The sequence below is a fragment of the Thermobia domestica genome, chromosome 16 (assembly GCF_964235325.1).
Source record: "Thermobia domestica chromosome 16, izTheDome1.hap1.1, whole genome shotgun sequence".
In the NCBI taxonomy this organism is placed as follows: domain Eukaryota; kingdom Metazoa; phylum Arthropoda; class Insecta; order Zygentoma; family Lepismatidae; genus Thermobia; species Thermobia domestica.
The window spans coordinates 132,955,046-132,981,785 of record NC_137469.1 but is presented as its reverse complement, the minus strand read 5'-3'; the positions used below and the strand labels follow the sequence as shown (position 1 = coordinate 132,981,785).

Genomic DNA, 26,740 nt, shown 5'->3' with positions numbered 1-26,740 from the left:
AGTTTGATACAGACTAAATTATAAAATAAAGTTACAACATAACCTCGATTCAATAACTATTAAATCAAGCAAAACATATTATTAAGAAATTAAATATATTGAACATAATAAAAAAAAATAAATTACAGAGATTATAAAATAATACACATAAACAGATATAAACAGTGTAGGTAAAGCAAAGACAATGAAAATTCAATAGACAATATACCAAACCACTGTGAATTTTGTATATTTATTAAATAAAACATTCCAAATATTGTTTTTTGAGTATTGTAAAATTCAAATAAAAAATCAATTTTAAGAGGTTTTTTATTTATATTGTCAATAATAGTAAATAGTGGAGAACCAACCAATTGATTGTTACATAGTATAGAACGGTAAACCCTAGAATTATACAGGGGAACTTTGATATATAAATATTCAATTAAATTCACTCTAGCGTGTATTATATCATGAATAAATTTGATTTGCCTTAAATTTCGCCGAACTTCAAGAGCTAGTAAATCCAGTTTAGCAAAAATCTCCCTATTAGTCATATCGTGTAATTTAAATTTATATTTTAACCAAGCCAAGAAAGAAACCTGGACTGTCTCCAAAACTTGAGTGATACTAGTAAGATTACGATTCCAAATTAAACTAGCAAATTCCAAATGGGAACGAACATATGCACAGTATAAGAATTTACATGTTGCAATGTCTTTAAAATCCCGAGCAACCCATTTGATGAGTCCCAGATTTCTTCTAGCCTTGGAAACCATGGTAGAGACATGATGATCAAATAGTAACTTAGAATCCATCATAACACCCAAGTCTTTGTTGATTGAAACAACTTGAATTGTATGCTGATTTATTGAGTATGAAAAATAAGATATATTCGTTTTCCTAGAGAACGATATAATTTTTATTTTGTTCATGTTCAAGAGAAGTAAATTTTGTATGGACCATTGATAAACTGAGTTAATATCGGCTTGTAATTTAAGGTGATCTTGATTACTTACTATTTCTGAAAATATCTTCAGATCATCCGCGTACAGTAAAAAGGGACATTTCAAATAATTACCAATATCATTGACATATATTAAAAATAATAATGGACCCAAGTTGGATCCTTGAGGAACACCCGAGGAAATCGGGTACACGGATGACTTGCAACCCATATATCTAACTACAAATTTACGATCAAACAAGTCGGAAGCGAACCAAAGTATCAAAGATTTAAGAATTTCAAAGGAATGAAGTTTCTTAAGAAGAATATAATGAGATATTTTGTCAAAGGCTTTAGCAAAGTCAAAATAGATTGTATCGAGTTGACTACGATTATGAACAACAGGAGAAACCAATGTCAAAAATTTATTCAAATTTAATTCAGTTGATTTACCCTTCAGAAAACCATACTGTTCGGAAATAATACAGTGTTCGACGGAACTATAAAGATAATTGTAAATAAGTTGATCAAAAATGTTAGGTATTACATCAAGAATAGAAATAGATCTATAATCAGTAACGAACCTTCCATCAGTTTTCGGAATTGGAGTTACAACAACAGTTTTCCATACATTAGGATAGAAATGAGACGCTAAACGCCAATTAAATAATGATGTCAAAATTGGTGCAATTATTTCAGATATACCTTTAATTATAAAAATCGGAATTTGATCAAGACCTACAGAAGCTTTAACATTTAAAGACCTGTTTAGTAGAAAAGGATATTTGATCACTACAAAATTGACTGGCCATAAAAGTATCATTATCATCATTCACATTAATTTCATCTTTATGATAAACAGCTACAAATTGTTTGGCCATAGCTTCAGATATCAGTCGAGGATCAGAGAGGAATTCGTCGTCAACTAATATTGCCTTATGTCCGTCTTTAGCATTTATTTTATTATTCGTATACTTCCAAAATCTTTTAGGATTATTTTTTAAACTATTCTCAATTTTATTATAATATTTAGTTTTATCAATAGTAAGCTGCTTCTTAAAATGAGAACGATATTTAGATAATACATTATAATCTTGAAGAGATTGCGTTCTTTTATACTTCTTATAAGCATTATTCTTTTTAAGTAAGTAAATTAGATTACGAGATTACCATCTCGGATATTTAGAAATTGATTTGGTTACTAAAGGAACATTATTCCTAATTGCATTCAATATAATATCATTCACATTTTGAGCAACAATATCAATATCCTGATTAATAATAATAATAATAATAATAATAATAATAATAATAATAATAATAATAATAATAATAATAATAATAATAAATTATTATTATTATTATTATTAAGAAGAAGAAGAAGAAGAAGAAGTCAGTTCGTATTTGTGGGATATTTGTTTTTTACTTCTATTTTTAGTTTTGATATTTCGTACTGTATAAAGGATGCTGATATACACTAATCACTATTCCAAGTAAGATGGTCCCTGATAATTCATAAATATAGTATTAATGTTCGAGTTTTCAATATTCTTTACAATATAATATGTTTATTCTGTTCTTTAAGTATAAAATTTTATAATTAGTTAAATTTGGTGTATAGTATTTTTTTCCAAAGTATAGATTTCTGAATCGTACTACATTTACTAGAAATGGGGCCATCACTTCACCATACCCTCTTTAGGGGTAATCATGTCTAAATACCTTAGAAATGAGCTGCAAAGTTAAAAAAAACGATAGAAGTAAAACACCTTATAACACCTAACCTAATACCAAATATCTTACCTAATACCTTATAGTCTTGTAAATGAGCTCCATACCCTGTTCTTCATTTCGGCGAAAATATTAAGAGCTGATTCTTTGGATTCAGGTATCCTACAAAGCTTCCACACGAAGTTCTTTATTGTAAGTGTCCATAATTCAGAAAGAGTGTCCGTAATTTGCCACGCTGCTCGTTAAGAAAGTTGTCACTCTTTTCAGGCCATTCATTGAATGTTTTCAAAAAACTGAAGTTGATGGAATGCTCAATACCATATTTAGCAGCTTTGTTGTTTCTTGATATACGCTTTGAAGTTCATTACTGAGAATATATTTCAAGTACTCGGAAAGAGAAATGTGTTTGTTACTATCGGAACATAAGTTGATAAGTTCATTCTTAAGCTGATCTGAGCAAAAAGTATTAGGAAACATGGATATCAAGTCATTCAGTTTGCCGTATGGAAGAATTTGTTGATACATACTAAATTTTCTTTAATTTATTAGTTCTACAATGAACAGATTTTTGTATTTTTCAAATCTTTCATCTGCACAATTATTGAGCGAAGAATCTAATATAAATAAAATAGAGTTTGTTTGTGTGTTTGTCTGTCTGTGGCGGCCTGGGGATCAGACGAATGGACCGAGTTACCAAAATTTGGTCACGGGTACCTTGGTCTAGGCCTCAGACCAAGACGAAACGTTTTTTTTTTTTCCAAATTCGAACCAGGGGGGGGGAGTCTCAGGGGAACGTTTACCTGGACATGTAAAGGTATTTGATAAAAGTGATAGAATTGCCAATACATCTCAACTTTTGGTTAGGGTTTTTTTTTTCTGATGGATACATATAGCGGCAAAATATATATACTAGGGATGGCCAGATCCGGATATTTTTGGATCCGGATATCCGGATCCACATGGGTCCGGATATCCGGACACTGGATCCGGATCCGAGATTTCGGATCTTGGATCCGGATCCGAAAATCCGGATCCGAAAAAACGGATCTTGGATCCGGATCCGAAAACACGGATCTTGGATCCGGATCCAAAAATCCGGATCTTGGATCCGGATTCGAAAATCCGGATCTTGGATCCGGATCCGAAATTTCGGATCTTGGATCCGGATCCGAAATTTCGGGTCTTGGATCCGGATCCGAAATTTCGGATCTTGGATCCAGACCTGAAAAACCTGATCTTGGATCCGGATTCGAAACTCCGTGTCAGAAAATTCGGGTGTTCCGAATCAGCAAAATTTTCGAAATTATTGACAAAGTGATTTCCATTCCTATGCTTAAAATAAGATTTTAAGACACTTTTGGTATCTGATCGTGTGACAGCCTTGCGTTCTCTTCATTCTGTTGATATTTGGTTTTCGTGCCTTAATATGTCACAATTACTCCAAATTTGATTGAGTAAAACTGTCGACTTAAGTGAGAGCAATCTCATTGTCAGATTCGATTCTAGTAGAAATACTTGACCGAAAAGGTAGTAAATCTTTTTTAAAGCGGTCGTCCTGATGGAAATTTGTCCTTTGTTTTCTGTAACACTAGTCAAATGCTGAGATGAAATCTTAGTCTCAAGCCCAAGCTTCTTCATTAGACTCAGGCTGCTTACTTTTCTAATTCTTTCTGAGTTATTGTGGTCACTGAATGAGGCCATTTCCTAGTCGCGATGGGCTAGGCCATTGCTAATAGAACAGCCCATAAAATATAGATCAAATCAAATTAAGGAGCAACTTCCTTTTCTTGCTCTTGATGAGATTTTTTTCTTTCTTTAAAAATACGTTTCTCTGTGACCGTACCACTCTTGTAACCGTCTCTCTGTGACCGTATCTTTGTAATTAGTAATCCACTACTATTAACTCTGCATAGGTTGTATAAGGAGCTATATCATTCATGTAAACACATAGACGGATGCAGGGGGAGGGCGAAAAGTCGTTCGTCTCTACCCAGCGCCACCATTAACAGTGTACTTTAGTAGTAATTTGTGGCAATTTCAGATCATCTAAGTAATTTTTCACTGCTAGCATCCCCAACCGCCCCCTAAGAATCCATCCGCCCCCTCCAGGAGTCCGTTCTGGATTCGGCCCTGCGCAAACATAATATACAACTCATTCAAGAGTACATTTTGGTAGCTTTTTAAAATTTTTATCTTAAAGGATTGTCATTTCTCGTGGCTACTTATGCAATTTTGTCCACAGGCATACATGCAATTTCCAGTCACTACGCAAATACATTTATGTACTTAATAGACCTCGGCTAGTTGGGGGCTTCGTCACTAGACCCCGTTACTAGGGCCTCGCACCACTAAAGCCTCTAATCATAATCAATTTAAAAAGAAATGTCTGGGGATTTGCCCTTAGACCCTCTGATATCTCATTTGATCGGCCTATGACCTCGTACCTCGTAAACCTACAACCATACCGAATCTCAGTTCAAATATCAAATTGTATGTAATAACATTCCGGTATCCCGAGACATACCGAATTTCAGTGCGAGTACATGGGGGCTTTCCCCCCAGCCCACACATTTGCTCGGTCTACGGCCTCGCACATCATACGCCTGCAAACATAACAAATTTTTAAGGGGGCGCGGTGGCTCAGTGGTAGAGCGTTCACCTCCGGTGCTTGGGGTCCCTGGTTCGATCCCAGCTCGCGCAGTGTGGACTTTGTGGTGGACAAACATCGTGCTCGTGGGTTTTCTCGGGGTTTTCCCGTTTCCTCCCACTTTCTTCATTTCATTTATTTCTCATAATCACCGTCTCCTTTAGCCTAACCGGCATAATCGTGGGACGTAAAACTCAAAGATTTCATTTCATAACGAATTTTTGTTCAAATAACAAGTTTCATTTCTCTAACATTCCAGGATTTCGAGATATAAAAGTCTTTTCTCCCCGCCCCTTTTCTTCCCCTCTAAGACATACATCAAAAAACGCTTAAGTACATACCTAATTATTTCAAATGTAAAGTCCAAATACCAAATTCTATGCTCCTAACCTTCAGAGGTTCCCAGATATCGACATGTTATTATAATAATTACAATCCCCACCCTCTTTCCTTTTCATCTCTTCTCTTTTCCTTTTTACTAAAACGTCAAAAAACACTGAAACACATGTCAAATTATTTTCAATGAGAAATGCAAATACCAAATTTCAAGTCTCTAACCTTAAATGATTGAACATATTAATACAATAATTCTAATCTCCACTTAATTTTCTTCTCGCCCTTTTTCTTCCCTTCTGGGCCACATATCAAAAAAACGTTGAAATACGTATCTAATTATTTTAAGTGAGAAGTCCAAATACCAAATTCCATGTTTCTAACCCTTTAAGTTTCCAAGATATAGGCATATTATTATACTAATTGCAATAATTGTAATTACCACCCGTTCTTTTACTTTCTACATCTTCCCTGCCCCTTCTAATTTAAATATCAAAAAGCACTTATACAAGTATCAAATTATTTTCAATGAGAAACCCAAATACCAAATTTGAAGTATCTAACGTCAAGAATCATCATTATTTTCCACCCCATTTCCCCCCTTCCTCGTCGAATTTTCCAAAGTCCTTCCTTAGTAGTATCCTACGTCACAAAGCCTATAAACTGTCCAAATTTCACGTTTGTAGCTTAAGCGATTTGGCCTGTACGGTGATCTGTCACTCACTCACTCAAGACTTTGCCCTAATTATATAGAGAGATTTAAGATTTTATGGGAAAGCCATGGATTTTGTCCTAAAGCCGCCAGTGTCTTAGAAATGTAATAGCTTTGCTATAAACTTTAAGCAATCAACTGACTGAACTGCGTCTATATGTATTATGTAAAATGCCGCTTATGATATTTATTTTGCTCGTAATAAGAAAATAGAAATAATGACGAAAATTCAGACATCCATGATTTTAGCGTAATGCTGCAGGAGTTCAGATCATTGAATTAATCATAAGAGCCGACTGTATAAGATAGACTACATTAAATTCCAATGTGGCACAAAGAATATGCAGCATTACTATGCAGTTTTTCAACGTTATAACTCATTCTGAAAATATTATCATAGGTCTCACAAACAATCGAGTTTTAATCCTAACTCGATTAATATATAACAAAAGGCAGATCTATACAATTACTGACTTGAGATGAAAGTGGCATACTTGTAGTACGTTTAAAGATATACTAAAGACTAAATGATGGGGTGTGCGCAACAGTGGTCTAACACCGAAAAATGTGAAAATGAGATTTTTATGTAATCTTTTGTCATTTAAGTTGAATTGTCTTCCCACTGAGTTAGATAAAATTCACCTAGTCAATTTTATACATATGGATATTTTAGTTCTGGGTCTCAATCTAAGGCCTAAAATATTCAAATCAGGAGTGCGAATCTGAACTTCGAAATTTCGGGTGTGGATAGAGGAACCGAATATCCGGATCCAATATTCGAAACTTCGGATCCGGATTCAAGATACAAAACTTCGGATCCGGATCCAAGATCCGAAATTCCGGATCCGGATCCAAGATCCGAAATTTCGGATCCGGATCTTATAGGATCCGGATCCGGATATTATAGGATCCGGATATCCGAGATCCGGATCCGTCTGGCCATCCCTAATATATACTAATGTTCTTCAAGGGTACGTTATAACAATTTAACATTTTATAGAGGGAGCTCAAAAGATGGTTTAAAATAAAAACAAATAAGAAGAAATAGCGGTCTGTTTCAGTCACTTACTTCATCATCATCATAGGTATTCTGCCCTTACTGGCAGGTCACTTGCAGCAGCTGAGAAGCTTCCATGCTCCACGGTCCTCCGCTAACCTCTTTCGTCTTCGCATATGATCTTTCAGTTTGTATATCATCCATTAATTGTAGTCTCCTTTGCCCCTTCCCTCTCTTTCCCGCCATCATACCCCCTAGGACGTTCCTCATGATACAACTTCTTCTTAGACAATGTTCCAACCAGTTTCTCTTCCTTTTCTTAATAATATCTAAAAGTGTTCTTGTCTCCCCCACCATTTCTAACACCCACTCATTCGTTTTCCGCTCGACCCAACTAATTCTTTCCATGCTTCTCCACACCCACATTTCAAATGTTTCCAGTCGTTTTTCATCACTTTTACGTAATGTCCACGTTTCCGCCCCATAGAGTACAACACTCCACACGAAGCATTTTATGATTCTTTTTCTCAACTCTTTATTCAAGGTCCCACAAAGCAGACTTTTCTTCCTCCTAAAGGCTTCTTTCGCCATTCCTATCCTTGCTTTTATTTCACGTTTGCACTTCATGTCATTACTAAGAATACTATTCAGATATCGAAAACTATTCACTTGTTCTATTTCACCACTTCGTTCCAATCACCATGGTTTTTGTCTTTCTAACATTTATTTTCATTCCATACTCTTCAAAGCCCATCCTCATGTTTTCTAACATTTTATTGATTTCCCTTTCAGATTCTGCAATAAGCGCCATATCGTCTGCAAGTCTTATGCATCTAATCATTCTACCTCCTACCGAAATGCCGTCATCATCATGTAAACTCTTTTTCACTATCTCTTCTAGATAGACATTAGTGTTGGCGAGAGGCAGCATCCTTGTCGAACTCCCCTTCCAATTGCACTCTCTTCCGTCAGTTCTTCCCCTATCCTACCACTTACTTGTTGGTTCATGTATAAGTTTCTTATGAGTTTTCGATCTTTCCATTCCAACCCTATCTTCTTGAGAACTCCCAACAACAATTCCCAATTCACGCGGTCCAAAGCCTTTTCTGGATCGATAAATACAACATACACCTCTTTCCCTTTTTCTATAAATCTTTCACCGATCGCCCTTAATAATTTAATAGCATCTCTTGTGCCCTTACCTCTTCTGAACCCTAACTGCTCCTCCTCAGCTTCTTTATTTGTTCTTCCATATAACCTTCTGTTCAGTATTCGGAGCAAAATTTTAGCTGCATGAGATATGAGACTAATAGTTCTATAATCCTCACATCTCTTTGGGTTCGCTTTCTTAGCCATCGGTATCATGATTGTCTTCAGGAAGTCTTTTGGCCACTCCCGTGTCTCATGTATTTCATTGCATAGTCGGAACAATTCTTTCCTTCCCTTGTCTCCTATATTTTTAATGAATTCGATCGGTATGTTGTCTATTCCGGTTGCCTTTCCATTCCTAATCTCAGATATAGCCTTTTCAAACTCATCCCGAAGAATACTAAATCCTTTATCATCCTCGCCTACTTCATTATCTACTTCAACATTTAAGCTACATGGTCTCTCCCTACTCTCATATAAGTCTTCCACGTATTCTTTCCATCTTTCTATGACCTCATTTCTGTCGCTGACTACCTTCCCGTTTTTATTTTCTACTGCCATCGTAATACACTCTTGTTTCTTCCGAAGTTCCACAGATTTCACCTTCTTATACATTTCCTCATATTTCCCAACTCTTTCTGTCATTTATAAATCCAGCTTAAAGTAAACAAGATAGGCAGCCCTGTAAACGTAGACAGAACAGCAGGTACCGGTACTACTACACAGCGCGAGTCTTTGGACTATAACTCCTCACGTGGCTGTTTCTCCTACGCGTCTATATGTTGATGCAAGTTAAATGGATGCAGCAGGGGAATAATGTTCAAGGTTTCGCGAGACGCTTTGCTTTCTGTCTTTCATATGGAAACATTAAAAAAAATGATAGGAAATTTTAAGTTCAGAATCTTTAAATTACAAAATTTTAAGGTAGTAATTTAGGCTTAACGTCTTAATACATATAAAATTCTAAAGGGTAGACGCTGTCTACTCTGTCTCCCCTCAAGCCTCGCCACTGTTAACGAAGGTGATAGAGTCTGTGCTTGGACGTTGAATCAATTGAAAAGAAGCTTCCCCATATCTCTTACTGTTTTTGCTATCTATATGGAAATCAATATTAAAACCAGAAGTACCAATAAATTTTAACCACTTCCAATAGAGTGTTAAGATGGTAATATCTTTGTTTGAGACATTGAATTGATTACCAAACAAGAATAAAACGCTTATCGCTATCAGTTACCGTTTTTGTTCTATGACGATAAACGTTCGAATAGGAAATAGTTGATTTCTACCACTTTCAGTTTAACCTGAGAAAGCCCATGCTAATTTTACCCTTAAAATGCCCAAGGGGTGCCTCTGAGACTCCCTGTTGCATATACATGCTACCTGAACCCACCGCGACCATTTGTATTTTCCGTCATTAATAGGAAAGGCTAGTCACTACTTTGCTATGAAATCATTTGTCAATGGTATTTAAAAATGAACAGTATCAAATAATTAGAAAAGTACATACTCACCTTCAGAGGCACCCCTTGGGCCTTTACGTTAGTATAAAAAATAACCCTATTTTTTCTGAGGTAAAATTTTAAAAAAAATGCGTAGGAAACGCAACCAGAGGGTGTATTTTAAAGAGATAGAAGAATTCTAGAGCGCAGGACACGGGACGAAATATCTATTAAGAATAATGACATTAAAAGTTGACCAGGGTGCCTCCGAGGCACCCCTTGGGCTGTCTCGGGTTAAATAGAAGGTTCATGAAGGAGATAGAACGTACTCTTGGGGTGTTGAATCGATTGCAATAAATCACTTAGCGATACCTTCTACCGTTTTTCTTCTATTTAAATTAGTATTGAAATCGAAGGTAGTAGTAAATTTCAACCACTTTCGGTTTCGCTGAGTGTTGCAGGTGGTAAAGGTATGTTTTCTTGAGACACTGAATGGATTATAGAAAAAAAAGAACTTGTCGCTATATTTTATCGTTTTTGTTCTGCGGGATGAACATTGAAACTGGAAATGATTAATCTTAACCACTTCCGGTGTGAATAGAAAGTTAAGGGATGAGATGGTACCAATCCTTGGTATGCTGCTTCGATTGCAGAAAACCACTTCTCGATATGTTATACAAAGCTCCTTCGTGGCTAAGCGGTTAGCATACGCGCCTTTGGCGTGGGAGGCCCGGGTTCGATTCCCGGCGGGAGCTCATGTGGTTCGGATTCCACGTTAACCCGTAGGTCCACGTCTCATATAGCCTCGCTGCTGAACGGGACGTTAAATTCAAAATCAACTCGATATGTTATACAGTTTTTTGCTCTATAGAAATTAGTATTGAAACCGGTAGTAGTAGTAAATTTCAGTCACTTCCAGTTTATATAGAGTGTTGCGGGTAATCATAAGTCCTCTTGAGGTGCTGAATCGACTGCTAAAAACCTTGTCACTTCCCATTACCATTCTTGTTCTATGGCAATCAACTTTGAAACCGAAAACAGTTGATTTATACCACTTCCGTTGTGAATAGTGTTTACGAAGGAGATGGAACCTATTCTTGGAACGCAGAATCGGTTGTAAAAAGCAGTTCGTTGATGTCTTGTTCTTGCTCTGACACCTGTTCACAGACTGACGGACATAGAAGTTTTATAAGATTTCCGACACTTATGCATAACATAGCTTGGAAGTATAATAATGATAATAATAATCACCATACATCTCTTTCATGTAACTTTCTTTTTGCCTTCCCAATCTCTTCCTCCTACATCCACTAGCTAGCTGTGAATCTACACTTATCTTCAAAAATGTGTAAATTATAAAATATTTCTTCATGTAGAACCAAACGTTAATATTCCTCTATCTATGAGCTTAACTGGTTCAAAACAGTGATATTGTTTTGTCTATTATTTTTCAGAAAGGAAAGCGGCAATGCTTGTAAAATTTAACTTAAAATAACGATTTTGCAAGGGAACCAGTAGCAGCAGTTCGTTAGTCAAATGAAATTTTCAGAGGGAAAGCTAACCAGATGTCGAGTAAAGGAGTTATTCAAAAACTTCGTACATTTATATAGAGTAAAAATGATAATAGAAAGCGGAAAGTGATTTTCTGCAGTCAATTCAGTGTTTTAAATGAACCGTTATAAATGAACTAGAAGTATTATAAATGAACCGTTTTCAGTTTCAACGTTGATCGCCATAATTCCGCCAGGGTTCAGTTAAAAGATCATGTCATCAGAACCCGAAGCGCAGTACCAAACTGGAAGTGAATGAAATTTATTACTACCCGTTTCAGTACTGATTTTCATAAGATAAATTTTGATACGTTTCTTTCTAATCAATTCAGCAAACCAAGAATTGAATTGATATTCTCCCTTAACCACTTGAATCCGGAAGTGGTTAAAATTAGCCATTTTCGCTTCCAACGTTTATTGTCATAGAATAAAAATTGATAACTGCAAGTGGTTTTCTGCAATTGATTCAGGGTTTCAAGAGGACATACCATCACAACCCATAACACTCAACCAAAACCGGAAGGGGTTGAAATTTACTATTACTTCCGGTTTAAATTCTGATTTCCGTAGAGCAAAAACGGTAAGAGATATCGAGATGCAGTTTTTTGCAATCGATTCAACCTCCCAAGAGTAGGTTCTATCTTCTCCCTTTAACGATCTAATTCAATCCGGAATAAGTTCCAACTAACGATTTTCGGTTTCAACGTTTATCGCCATAGAACAAAAACTGTAAGGCCTAGCGAGTAATAGCTTTTGTATATGGATTCAGCGTCCGAGGAACAGCTTCTATCTTTGATCATCTTAATTTATTGCAACCAATAGTTATAGGTGTACTGCTTCACGTTTGAGTACTGAATTCACATAATTTGCAAGTCTACCGTAGTTTTATACTGAAACGAAACTCACTTGTTTATTTATCGATTGGACAAATGTTCAATCTAAGAGGACTACAGTTTGAGAAACGCTGACTTGATGAGACTACAAAAAACATACACCCTGTGTATTGCTTGTGTATTGCACATCTGTGGCTCTCACTGTCCGCAATTGAGAATTAATTTTTACAGAATTTCTTGATAAGACTAATCAACTGATTTCTGCATAATACCGTGTTTAAAGAATATCTTATTAGAGGGCACAGTATACAATGTTGCTTTCCGGCACGCAATTACGATCTGCTATGCACGTAGTTGTTATCAAGGCTATAAAACACCTCCAGGAGTTATTTCGAATTGTACAGTTAGTTGCATTAGGCATAATACTTGTTTTTTTTTCCTTTATTATCTACTGAAATATTTACAACTATATAATATTCTGTTTAAATTTCAGCCGCCAAAATCCAGAGGGGAATAAATGTCTTTGGATTGGAAATCTTTCTCCCAGCGTAACAAAAGAACAATTGTTGGAAAGATTTGGAAGGTATATAGTTTTTTTTTTAATATCTGTTATTTTTTATTTGTTTGATTTAATTACATTTCCCATGCCTACTTTCTATTGGCTAATTGAAACTCAGCGCTCAGAGAAAATCACTAACTAGACTAGTAGACGTCTTTCTTACGAGTTTAGTGTGTCACTTGCTACAGAACAATTTCGACTCGAACAATGTCTTTACGAGTATTTAAATTAGTTACCAACAAAAATAATTTCAGATTAATAATAATAATAATAATAATAATAATAATAATAATAATAATAATAATAATAATAATAATAATAATAATAAACTTGAATATATATATATATATATATATATATATATAGGGTGTTACATAAATGTGTCATCATATTTTGGAAACAGATTTCTGACATCAAAATAAGAATAAAAGTTCATATGGACCTGTGCTCAAAACTGGATAGTTTCGGAGTTATTGGGTGCCGAAAACGTGAAATAAACGAACTTCAAAAGCTCATAGCTCCACTACCTGGGACCTATTGTAGTCAGATTTTAGACATCACTGAGGAACTGGTACGTAAACTATCCAAATACCCATGTTTAAGAATGCTGCAGTGCTTGCACACCAATTTTAGAGAGGTAGGTGAAGAGTGATCAAGTACTTCCGAATAGCAAGTACCGGAGGGTCTGAAAGATGGATATTTCTATTGTTCACATACTGGTTTCTAAGTGATGTCTTGACTTGACTATGATAGGTCCCATACTAGTGGAGCTATGATCTTTCAAAGTTCACTTGTTTCACATTTTTCGACACCCTGTAACTCCGAAATCATCCACTTTTGAGGACAGGTCCATATAAACTTTTTTTCTTATTTTGATGTGAGGAATCTGTTCTCAAAATATTGTGACGCATTCATGTAGCACCCTGTATATAGGATGGACCATTGATCTTGATACAGCCTTGTAACTTTTACATTAATGAAAAAAAAAAAACGCTGCAATTTTGTACTATGCAAATATCGGTAGGAGAACATAGTGTCACCAACCTAACATAAAGTTTTTTTTCTCTTTTAAATGACACTTCATCGGGTTGTTAAACATTTCAAGTCTACCTGTAAAATAAAACCTTACAATTCCACACTTATTATGCAGTGTTGGAAACTAAGAACGCTACAGTATCACAAACATCAAAAACCTACCAAATTTTGGATGTTTCTACAACACTAATAGCACAAGTGAAATGGAAGGAGTAATGCACATCCAAAGTGCCTTAATGTCGAATACTACGATTATCATGTGACTTATTTTGAACAAGTAGATACAAACTAACACGGTATTGAAAATGTGGCTCTTTTCAAAGGTCTTTATTTTGGAAAAGTGTTCCGATAAGTATCACATGGAATTACATACATTATTTCTAATAAACATAAAGTTTATAATGCAATTTACAGCAATTCGAATCTTAACCATTCGGGAGACACGAAAAAAATGGTAAAATTTGATATATTGCTTACAGTGGCGTATTTGTGGGAACTATTTAAAATCTTTTTTAAAATCTATTTTGCTTATATAACATTAAAGCAATACTTTTTATTTTCGAGGGACGAAAGGAGAGAAGATAGTATGGTGATAGTGAAAAAAGTCTAATTCGAGATTTCATCGGATTTACACTTTTCATGGCCTATACATACCGAAAGTTTTGTCTGGAGACCATACCGTTCAACGTATCGAGACCAAATTTTAAACAGGGTTTTAGGTGATTCTCCTATTTTTTTTCTTCAAATTTTCTTCCTACTAAAAATAAGGATAGTTTACTGAAGAGTGAAAATAAAAATTTGCGATTTTCTCAAAACGGCTCTAACGATTTTGTTTGTATTTCATAAATCAATTTTTCAATAACAATCCTATACTTTGATATAAGTAGTTTCTCTGGGAAAATCGAGAAGGGATACAGAAGTTGTTCAGCCTACGTTTGGCCGATTTCGTTCCTTCCCCTTCCCGGGCAGAATGGACTCACCGACCTGGCTCATGGCGTTCTGCAGTGTTGTGCAGTGGCTTCCTGGGAACGGAGTTGTTTTTCCGCGCGGACGACAATGACGCACAAAACAGGACATTGTTGTGAGTCTTGTGTTAAATTTGTTTCCAAGTGTGTGGGTTTCCGCTCTGTGACCAAAATGCCGCCCAAACTAAGCCGGTTCTGGGAAGGCTATGTTGCGGCTCTTTATAACGCCCGCTTTAGTGTTTCTGTCATTAGAAAACAGTGCAAGAAGAATGTTTGCAACATCAGTTTAAATAGAATAAAAAATATTAAAAAGTACAAGGGCAACGAAACTCCACCATTTGGATCACCAACGAAGTTGCCTAGGAAGCGGGAATGCACCAAGGCCACCTCCACCATGCAGAGGAAACTTCGCAAAATGGCAATGCAAGAAAACCCGCCAACACAAAGGTGTGTGGCTAATCGTCTTGACGTGTCTTTGGGGACTGTGACCCGGACGTTACACCATCAACTCAAGCTGGCAAAAGTCATGAAAGCTCGCGGCCATCTTCTCACGGATGCCCATCAAAAGGAACGAAAGTGTAACGCCCGGAAGCTGTACGAGCGGCATCTGGCAAAACAAAGGTGGATGTACGTCGTAACGCTCGATGAAGCATGGATTTACCTTTCCGACTGCGGCAAACCGAGAGCCATCATATATCGAGAGAAAGGCACCAAGAACTTCAGAAGGTGGGTCTGTGTCTGTAAAGAATCCTTCCCAGAAGGGTTCATAGTCGTTACTGGCTATTGTTACGGAGGTAAATTGAAGATTCGGAGGATAAATTCGCAGTATTTTCAGGAACAGATCATGCGGCCGATCTACGAGCATGAGATTCCAACAATGTACGGAAATGACGCCAATCTGGTGCGCATTCACATGGACAAGGCTTCATCACATACCTCACGATCGTCCCTCGCATTCTACAGGGAGATGGAGGAGGCAAGTGGTATACAGGTGATACCTTTCAATGAGGTACCTGTTAAATCTCCAGATGCAAGTCCTATAGACTATTGTGGATTTGGATTGCGAAGCGGGCTTTGGGAAAACGGCGTGTGACAACTGTGGAAGGCCTTTGGAAAGCTGTGCAAAGGGAATGGGATAAGATTCCCTTCCAGTTCTTCAGAGAAGCCTATTACAGTGGAAATTACGCTGTCGGGCTATTATTAGAAACCAAGGGAAACACATCGAGCACTTACGGATCTGGCGCCATGGATTCTTCTAAATTTTTAGGTAAGTCGAAATTGGCCAAATGTAGACTGAACAACCTCTGTACTTTATTCTTGGAGTAAGTTTTTCTCGGACTATTTTCTCAAAAACAATCCAGATGATATTATTCATATTTCATAATTTAATATTTCATTAATATTCTGATAATATAACTCATTTCTCCTAAAAATGTATGAAGGGTAGTTTGTTCTTGGAGGAGAATTTTTAGGTCGATTTTCTCGAAGACGAGTCGGGTAATTTTGCTTATATATCATAAATAAATCAATACGGCGTAACACGTTTGTCCTGAAAAATGTACGAGTGGTAGTTTATTCTTTGGATTGTTCCTATTTCATAAATAAATGTCATTAATAACCACAATGTTGTGTATATTGATCTTTACGAGTAAATTCACAAGGGGTAATTTATTCATAGGGAGAGTTTGTTATCAGACTTACTCAGTGGTGCTGTTCTATTTTTTTAACAACCGATTCTCTCTCTCTCTCTCTATATATATATATATATATATATATATATATATATATATATATATAGTGTGTCCGTAAAATTGCGAAACCGAAAGTTTGATTGCGTATATCTTTTGAACCAGGAAGGATAAACACATGAGACTTGAAACATATATATCTACTTTTGTTCTATGTAGATATTTCTGAGATCATGACCAATGTTGGAATTTGTAACGTTTTTTGTGTAGTGACGAAAGAAAGTACCGTAAGTTTAAAATAAAAAATGTACAAAATGAAAAAGAAATCAATATTCAGTCGCAGAAAACTGATTTACTGTGGGTGAATCCCTGTGTATATGTACAATATGCATCAACATCTATCCATTGGTGCAAAAATGTGACAAAGTTCATGTAGTATTGCCATGTAAAAAGGCTATTTAATGCAAGTCTGTAAAATGGGAGTTTTCTCTTTTTTGACAGAAACGCGGCCCCTGTCAGCATTGTTGTTGTAAAATTCCTGGAACAGGTGTGTTTTAGGTTAATTAATGATAAGCAATGAGTATTTATATATAATTAATAACCTGAGTTTCTATCGCAAAAAATTGCCATAAAAAATACCCACCTGGCAGCTGGCATAAAAACTCAGGTTATCAATTATGTGCAAATTCTCATTGTTTGTCATTAATTAACATAAAACACACCTGTTGCAGGAATTTTACAACAACAGTGTTGGAAGGAGCCGCGTTTGTCAAAAAAAAAAAAAAAAAAAACACCCATTTTACAGACTTGCATTAAATAGCCTTTTTACATGGCACACACCAACACTGCACGAACTTTGTCACATTTTTGCACCAATGGATAGATGTTAATGCATACTGTACATATACACAGGGATTCACCCGCAGTAAATCAGTTTTCTGCAACTGAATATTGATTTTTTTTTCATTTTGTACATTTTTTATTTTAAATTTACGGTACTTTCTTCCGTAACTACACAAAAACGTTACAAATTCCAACAATGGTCATGATCTGAAAAATATCTACATAGAACACGTTTATATTTGTTTCAAGTCTCATGTCTTTAGCGTTCTTGGTTCAAAAGATATATGGAATCAAATTTTGGGTTGTGCAACTTTACGGACACACTGTATGTGTATCTGAGAGAGATAGTAGACAGATAGGTAGATAAATATAGTTCGCTTGTGACATGTAGCAAAATGCACAGCATACAAATGGTGTGACGAAATTATGTTGCACTTCGAATATCTTAGAAATGAATTATCCAGGATAGATGTTGTCAAAAAGTATTTAAAAGACCTTCATCCAGCAATTGATCGGCAATTCTTAATAATGGTATGTACGAGTTTCAAATATTGAAACACCCTCACTATTTCACTCATATGATCCAGTTCTCATTCTCGATTTCTGAGTATTTGAGATTAAGGAATAAATGTCTATACCTTCTTCTGAGAGATTGTACGTTTAACCCTGTAGCTGTGAGAATTTCTAAGAACAAAGACACTTAAAATTTACCGTTCCTCCCGCCCTCCATTAATTTTATTGTATGTATAGAGCAAAGTAATGTTCTTAAAATAGGTTAATTGTTTTTGGCTGTGAAAAATTTGTATTCTACAAACTCTTTCTTCCAACTGAAATTTGCTATGCACACACTTGCTATTTTAATATAAATACAAAAGATATAGAAATCTTATCTACTTGGTTTATTTTCGATTGCCGTAAGTGGGTTCTACTAAATAAAGTTGCCACCGCCCATTTTGTTTTTGATATAGATTGTTTATAAATCCTGAACAAACGAAAATTTTATGAGAACAATCGTGAACAAATGACCTGCATGGTTTAATTTTCAAATTTTGAAAATGGGTTCTGCCAGGTTTAAACACACTTTGACTTCTTTCTTTTACGCCTGGCTTGGTGATATATATATAGATGGTGATATATATATAGATGGTGATCAGAAAAATGGAAACACCTGAACGAAATTGCAACTTACCAGATTAATATGGTGTCGGGCCACCTTTCGCCTTCAGAACAGCCTTGATGCGACGTGGGATGGAGGCATAGAGGTCGTGAATTGTAGCAAGTGGAATTTTACACCATTCCTCGTGCAGGGCATCGGCCAGTTCTGTGAGAGAGGATGGAGGTGGAAATCGTCGCCGGAGTCGTGTTTCCAAGACGGACCACAGATGTTCAATTATGTTGAGATCTGGGATTGGGCGGACCAGGGGAGGTGTTGAACTTCATCCCGATGTTCCTCAAACCACGCTGCAACAACGCCAGCTGTGTGAATGGGTGCATTATCATCCTGGAAGATGGCGTCATTGTCCGGGAACAACATCCGGACCATAGGATGCAAGTGGTCTCCTAAAATTGCGACATAATCGTTGGCAGTGATCCGTCTGCTAAGTGTGACCACAGGACCCAATGAAAACCATGATATGGCGGCCCACAGCATCACCGATCCGACGCCATGTTTCACAGTTGGGCGGAGACACTGCAGATCATAAGCTTCTTTGGGCGTTCTCCACACATAAACACGGCCCGTCGTTGGGAATAGGGTGAAGGATGACTCATCCGACCATATCACACGTTTCCAGTCCTCAACGGTCCAAGTTGCATGGTTGCGGCACCATTTGCGGCGTGCAAAAGCATTATGGTCCCTGATGAGCGGTTTGCCCGTGCAACACGACCCCGTAAGTTCATGTCATGTAATTCGCGGTGGACTGTGATTGTCGAAACAGGGTTGGGGAGGTGCTGATTGAGTTCCTCCGTCACTTGCTCCGCAGTGGCACGACGATTCTGCGTGACAATGCGCTTTAATACCCGGCGTGACCTGTCACTCAAGATTTTCTTCCGCCCACTGTTCCGCTTCCCCGATGTGGTTTTCCCGTGTGTTGCCTAGGCCGTCATCACCTTCGACACTGTCCCACACGACACACCTAACACAGTAGCCATTGCCGTCACACTCACTCCACATAACCACGCACCAACAATTTGCCATCTTTGAAAATCTTTGAGGTATCCCATTTTACACTACCTCCGTCTGCTGCAGCCACTGGACACTGCTGTTCCACTGCGCCTGACGTAGTATGGAGACCGACTTAACACACCACCACCAGTGGTCCGGCGCTGCGGGCGCCACGACACCACTGCCAACTCATACATCTGACGTGTTGCCAACTACTGGTGTTTCCATTTTTCTGATCACCATCTGTATATATATATGTGTGTGTGGGTGGGTGGGTGGGTGAAATATATATGTGATTTTGTTATTTTGTATATAAATATCTCATTAATAATCCTAACATATGGGAAAAGACATTTTCCTACGGAAAACCTACAAGGAGTAGTTTACGTTTGGGGATGAATTTTCTTCTGGAAAAATTTTTTCAAAAAACGCCTTATAATTTTGTTTCTGTCACAGGAAAATGTTTTTATTAATAATTGCAGCATATAATTTAGTTTAAGAAATTAGAGCAAAAAAGTTTAGTGCTATGGTCCGTACCTTTTATTTGAATTTGTTCTGTTGAAACCACCGTGTTATTTTATTTTTATTTTATTTTATTTTATTTTATTTTATTTTATTTTTTTATTTTTTTTTTTTTTTTTTTTTTGAATCCTTAATTGTCAAATTCATTTTCCGTTCATTCGTTGTAATGGCTAAGATTGTATCATCAGCGAAAAAAGTTGTTTTAGTTCGAAATTTTCCGAAAGCGCCTTTATAACTTTGTTTATATTTCATAAGAAAATCTTTTATTAATAACTGTTAGTTCAACATGATTTAGTTTAAAGAATTGGAGCGAGATATTTTAGTGCAGTGGGACGTACCTTTTATTGATAGGTGTAATTGCAATAAGATTCCGGAATCACATAATTTTAAATTCGTGGGACGTTAAACTCAAAGATTTTATTTTCATTTCATATATAATTTTAAGCAACGTTGCAAACTTTAACGTCCTTAGCATATCTGCAGAATGGCTTGAGGTATCAAATTGCTATAAACGGTCTTCGCATCTATTGGAAACCAGCTATGTAATGGGATGAGGTACTTATCTAAGCAGTTTTTCAATATAAAGGCTTTAGGAAAATGTCACACTTTCAATCCATTGTAACTTTGTTCGTATTCATTTGAAATCCGTCATATCATGATCAGAGTATTAGACACTAAAATACTTTAGATGTGCATTCCCCGTCTGTCTCATTTGCGTTATTATTGCTGTAGAAGCCACTAAATTTTAGATGTTTGCGATACTGTAGCGCCCTTAGTTTGCAACATTGCACAATAGCTGTGGAACTGTAAGTATTAATTTAAGATGTATATTTGAAATATGTAATAACGTGACGTAGTGCAATTTGAAAAATGCAATTTTATGTTGGGGTGGCAACATTGTTGACCCTGTTGTATCACAGAGTATGCCAAATAATGTCTCCCTGCTGATACAAACTTTTTGTTTTCTTTCCGTTAGTTTAAAAGTTAAAAGGGTGTATCTAGGTAAATGGTCCTCCCTTACGAAACACAAAGCTGTTATTTCTGTATTTCATCAGAAAGTTTTATTTTATTTTATTTTTTCCATAAGTTGAAGATTATACGCTCAGTTTTAAAAACTTAATAAGTGGTTGCTTACATATCAGGTGTTCTAAAAACAGCGCCCACAAACCGCAGAAAATTATTCTACAAATCAAAATAAAACGAAAATACTATATAATGGTACAATTCTCCTTCAGACACTACGGATTATCAAAAATTAACGATGTGTCAGAGTCGTAGATGAATGTTAGGCAATAGCATTAATCTACGAATAAGTAATATAATTGCATTAATTATTTCCAAATGGCAGTTAAAGTTGGTAGACATTGAAACTAACACCGTCTATTAGCGTTGATATAAACAACGTACAGATGGTTATAGAAACGCCTGGAAACAAGTGCAACTTACCAATCACATTTTGCCCTCAGAACAGCTGTGGTTCGTTGTGAAATATAGTCGGATCTAGTATAAATAAAATAAAGAGTTTGCTTGTGTGTCTGTCTGTCTGTGTGCGGCCTGGGGACCAGACGAGTGGACCGAGAGTCACGGGTACCTTGGTCCAGGTCCCAGATCAGGACAAAGCTTTTTTTTTAAATTTCGAACCAGGGGGTCTCAGGGGAGGGGAAACGTTTACCGGGACCGGCCTGGGGACCAGACAAGTTGACCGAAAGTTGCCAAATTTTGGTCACAGATACTTTGGTCCAGGCCCCAGACCAAGACGAAGCGTTTTCTTCAAAATTCGAACCGGGATTCTCAGTGGGGCGTTTACCGGGACATGTAACAGTAGTAGAAAATGACCGAAATTAGTGTCAAATCCATAGTTTCACGGTCGCTGAGATCAATGGTGATACTCCCACAGGCGTTGACTTCCAAATGTAGCTCCCATGCGAATAATGGGTATATTCAGCTAGTAGATCATAAATGGCAGCAAGTGGTATATTACATCGTTCTGCGTACGGTGCATTATTCAGTACTGTAAAAGATGATGATGGCAGAAATCTACGCCAGATTGTGTCTCCTAAAACGGGTCACAAATGTTCAGGTCAAGCGATTGGATAGACCAGAGAAGGTGGTTCAATTCCATCTCAATAATCCTCAAACCACGCCGCAACATCCTGGAATATGGCCTTATTACCCAGAAACAACAACTGGAACATATGATGCACAGGCAATATAATCACGGGCATTAACGCAACCGGTAAGGGCCAGTAAAGTACTCCTAGGAATTATGACCAACAGAATCACAGAACCGCCACCGTTTTTCACACTTGGGCGGAAACGTTGCGCCACAAACGCTTCTTTGTGTGTCCGTCACATATAAGCACGGTACGTATCATACATTTCCAGTAATCAGCGGCTCATATTGTATGTTCTTGACACCATTGATGTGCTGAAGACAATGGTCCCTTATCAGCGGTTTCGTCCTACAAATCCTACCCTATATATTTATGCCATGTAAGTCGCGACGGACCGTGATTGTCGACACTGGCTGTTGGAGATGCTGCTTGAGTATCTCCGACCCCTTTACCGCAGTCGCACGACGGTTTTGAGTGACAGTACGCTTTCATGGTCGACAGGACGTGCCACTGAGTTTTTTTTTCAACCACGGTTCCTCATCACCGATTGGTTTTGACGAGTTTTGTAAGCTGTCGTCACCTTCGACATTGTCCCTCGCAACACACCCAACATACTTGCAACTTTCGTCACGCTCGCACTACTTAACCTGCCGTTCTGCTGTTTCTCATGTAATACAGAGTTTGTTGCGAATCGATCGTTCTGCCCGGCAGCAACAGCAGCTCGTGAAGCACAATACCCTTCCAAATACACAGTATAACTTTCCTGGGCGTCAATGTGTGGGCTTTTCCACAGAGTATGGAGCTTTTCTCGCTTGGACAACGATCTATTTCCACACTGTTGCAGATTACCGACTCTTCAACATTTGTGATCAAACGCTTCGTTACATTTCACTGAGAGGTGCGTTGCTAGATGTCCACAGATAGAAATTCGATCGAGTAAAGGTCTTTAAGTCAGGTCATGTGGCACCCAAACTCAGCTTTTTGTTTTGTTAATAATAATAATCTTTCTCCAAATGGGCTGCTTGGTGATGCATGTTCAGGTCATTGGCGATGTTATGACTACTCACATGCCGGTATAGCTCGACTTTTGCCATAATATCATTCACTTTCGCAGTGATTGGTCGCCCTCCTCGAGAAGCATCTTAGACATCAAAATGTCTAGATCGAAAGCAAATGGGAACCATCTTTTGAATGTTTCTTTAAATAGATAATGCCTATATAAAGCACAAATCTTCACAAGACTGCGAGCACTTATCGAAATAAAATTGTAAAATAGTGCATTTTTGCAGAAAGTTTACTCATCTTCACGACGCAATATCTTCTGTTTGCTTATAAGAATTCTAACACTTTGTGCATCTACTAGCTTCAAATGACGTTAAGCCTAACCCGCTGCGACTTACGCCCTAAGATTCGGGATACTAATGCCAGCATCTCCTGCATAAAAGATACACTCAATATTTTTAATATTTTTAAGACTTCCTGATATGTTTTGCTTTTATTAATTTATGTAATAATCCTAATGTTTATTACAGATACGGAGAAGTCGAGCTTATTAAATTGATTCCTAAGAAATGGTGTGGATTCGTTCACTTCAAAGATGAAACCTCTCCTGTTTTAGCAATGCAACATGAGCAAGGAGCAGAAATTGACGGCAACAAAATTTCTCTTGATTACCCATATGATCCGTAATCTTCTAAATTCTAGTGGCACATTACTTCAGTAAAAGAATTTTTGTATATCTCATTTCTAATAATTAATGACTCTGTTGTGGAGTTTATACTTTCAGTTTTAGAGAAAGCAACACTAGACATGTTTCCCCTGCTTTTACTTGAAAATTAAGTTTTATCATGATTTCGACTTTAATAACTATTGGGAAAACAAGTTAGTGCGACAAAACTATTTACCAGTCTCTTGTATATTGCAACCATAGTCTCTATTTTTATAAACAGTAGTTAACATTTATGCTAACGAGTCAATAATTCTCCTTCCGTTTAAGTTTTTAATATAGTTCTTAAATGTGTATATACATTTTCTAATCTTTTGTTCTTTCTTATTTATTAATTAAGTCATTTTAATTGTTTTGACATTAAACTATAGGGATAAAAAAAAATGAAATGAAACCATTGAAAAATTGATCTATTATGTTTGTTGAAAGACAGAACCTTAAGGGGCCACATGTTCATCGTATAATTTTGAACTTAGATATGTCGATTCGAAATCAAAGTCGAATACGTATTAGATAAAATAAGACTTCTTATTTCGAATGAATGTTTAAAAAATATCTATTCTGGGAGTATATAGCTAGTTTAATAAGTAGTGTAGGCCAACTTAATGTTATTGAAGGAGGGGTTCCTAAATCTACCCAGATTTAAGATTCTGCAATAGGGCATGATAAGCCATTGCTACGGCAAACGTTAAGAGGTAACGAATTTCAAAATTCTATCCGTTATTATCTTTGACTTAGTGTTTATTTTGTGTATTATATTGCTCAGAATGTTATTAATTTTCTCATTTTCTTGTTGTGTTAATATACAGATAGGATATCCACTATTCGGTACATTTTAAAAACTAAAGAAATGAGAAATTTGGTATGCAAAGAAACAATTACTCAAATCGAAGGTCTTTCAATTTACGAATAGTTGTTTTAAAGGTTTCTTCTGAAAACAGAAAGCTTTAAAATGATATAAGGCAAATGTACTTTTAAAAAACACATTTGTTTTTGATTTGATGTAGTAATATGACTTACTACGAGCAATGTTTGGAAGAAGAGTGCAGAATAGTTTATTCTAACATATATATAAAATTGTATATCACACAACTCTGAATGCAACATTAAGAGCATTTTATGATTTGTGCTTATTGAGGCATTGTTTGGTCTATACTATGTTTGTATAAGCACAACCAAGCATTATTTAGACACCGCTTAAAAAAAATAACATTAATGTTTCATTTAGTTTTGAGAACTAAATGACGATTACAAAACCTATCAGGGAAAATAAATGTTTATTATATTACATGTTCAGAAAACTATATTTTGAGTGAATTTATTCAGTATTATACGTAGTTCAATAATAAATAAAGGAAAGATATTGTAAAATCGTTAGTTTCGAATTGTTTAAATAATAATTTCTTATAGTTAAAGTTTAGATACATGTTGTTAAACTAACTTCCTACATAAATTTCTAAATCCAATTAATATCTTAATAAACCAACATTTCTAATCCTAGTTTTAGGAAACATCACTCTTAGTGTTCTTATGGTTTGTGGTTGACATAAAAATAAAATTATGATAAAATACACGTGGTAGAATAATGAGTATATTGTGTTCCAAGTTGTAGACATGATGATCAAATACTTACTTCAAAAGAAGGAAGACTGAAAAACAGCTTTAAGAAAACTACTAGAAATATAATATTCCTATTTATTATTTTATTACTATGTACTATGATTATTTTCTTAAACACACCATTTATATACATGTCATGAATAATTTCTCTTTGTATATGCTATTATTGAATATAAATATTTCTTTCAACGGTGTTAGTGATTTTATTTTTCTTTTTTCTACTTTGTCTTCTACAGCTGAACTTGTATGATTGGAGAATCAGACTACAAAAATAACTGTACAAAGATACCATTTACAAGTGAAATATGCGTGCAAAATCGTCCTTCTTTTTATTTATTTTTTGCTGTTCCAAGACTATTGTTTAATTGCTATTCAAACAGTTTTTCTTATGTCCAGTTAATTTATTTAGAAATTTGCTTGGGCATAACTTAAGAATCAAAAGCGTGTACATCATAATATTTCACATGCTCGTATGACAGGAAAAAGGTCTACCACCAAGGCAAGTTTGATCTTTCTCGGAACGGAGTTTGGTTGAACGATTTTATATATATATTGAAAATGAAACCATGCTAACTGCCAAAAATGAAAAAATTCGGTTTAATGTCAAAATGTTCCTAACACTGCTCAGTTAAAATCTGTCTATTTAGTATTCACTGTGGAAGTTCAAATAATCCCAAAAGAATTAGCGTGGACCTATGTACCATTAGTTCTGACTTTTTACTCAACACTTCCATTAAGCACGGATATTATAGTTTGATCCTAATTCTTTCATTTGCTTTCCTTTTCTTGCAGATGGATCATGGCCGCTCCATTAGAAGTTTGCACCAAAGAGAAACAACAAGTAGTGATAGCAGAACCATGATTAATTTTCAGACGATGTGCCACTTGATTAATGGTCATTCGTCTGTCTAACAGAACCATGTCACTTGTACGCTGAATGTTATCATTTGTGGCTGTAGATGGTCGTCCAGCTCCTTCCTCGTGCATAACACTTCTGCGACCATTTTTGAATTTTTCAATCCATTCGTAGACACTCCGTTGCGGCAAGACATTGTTCCCGTATTGTGCCGAAAGTCTTTGATAGATTGAGGCCCCTGATACACCTTCCGACCACAAAAATCGGATCCTCTTTGGTGCAAACTTCTAATGGGGTAGCCATGATCTATCTGCAAGAAAAGGAAGAGAAAT

At 36.3% G+C, this 26,740-nt stretch overlaps 1 protein-coding gene across 1 annotated transcript in view; it reads left to right on the top strand.

Moving 5' to 3' along the window:
- LOC145673428 (uncharacterized) overlaps positions 1–25,749 on the top strand; it is a 98,466-nt gene extending 72,717 nt beyond the window's left edge. Inside the window, exons 10-11 of the mRNA XM_081743124.1 lie at positions 12,810–12,899; positions 23,739–25,749. Coding sequence (XP_081599250.1) covers positions 12,810–12,899; positions 23,739–23,895 — 247 coding nt within the window. The 3' untranslated portion in view covers positions 23,896–25,749. The remainder of the gene's footprint in view (positions 1–12,809; positions 12,900–23,738) is intronic.
- The last annotated feature ends 991 nt before the right edge of the window (positions 25,750–26,740 follow it).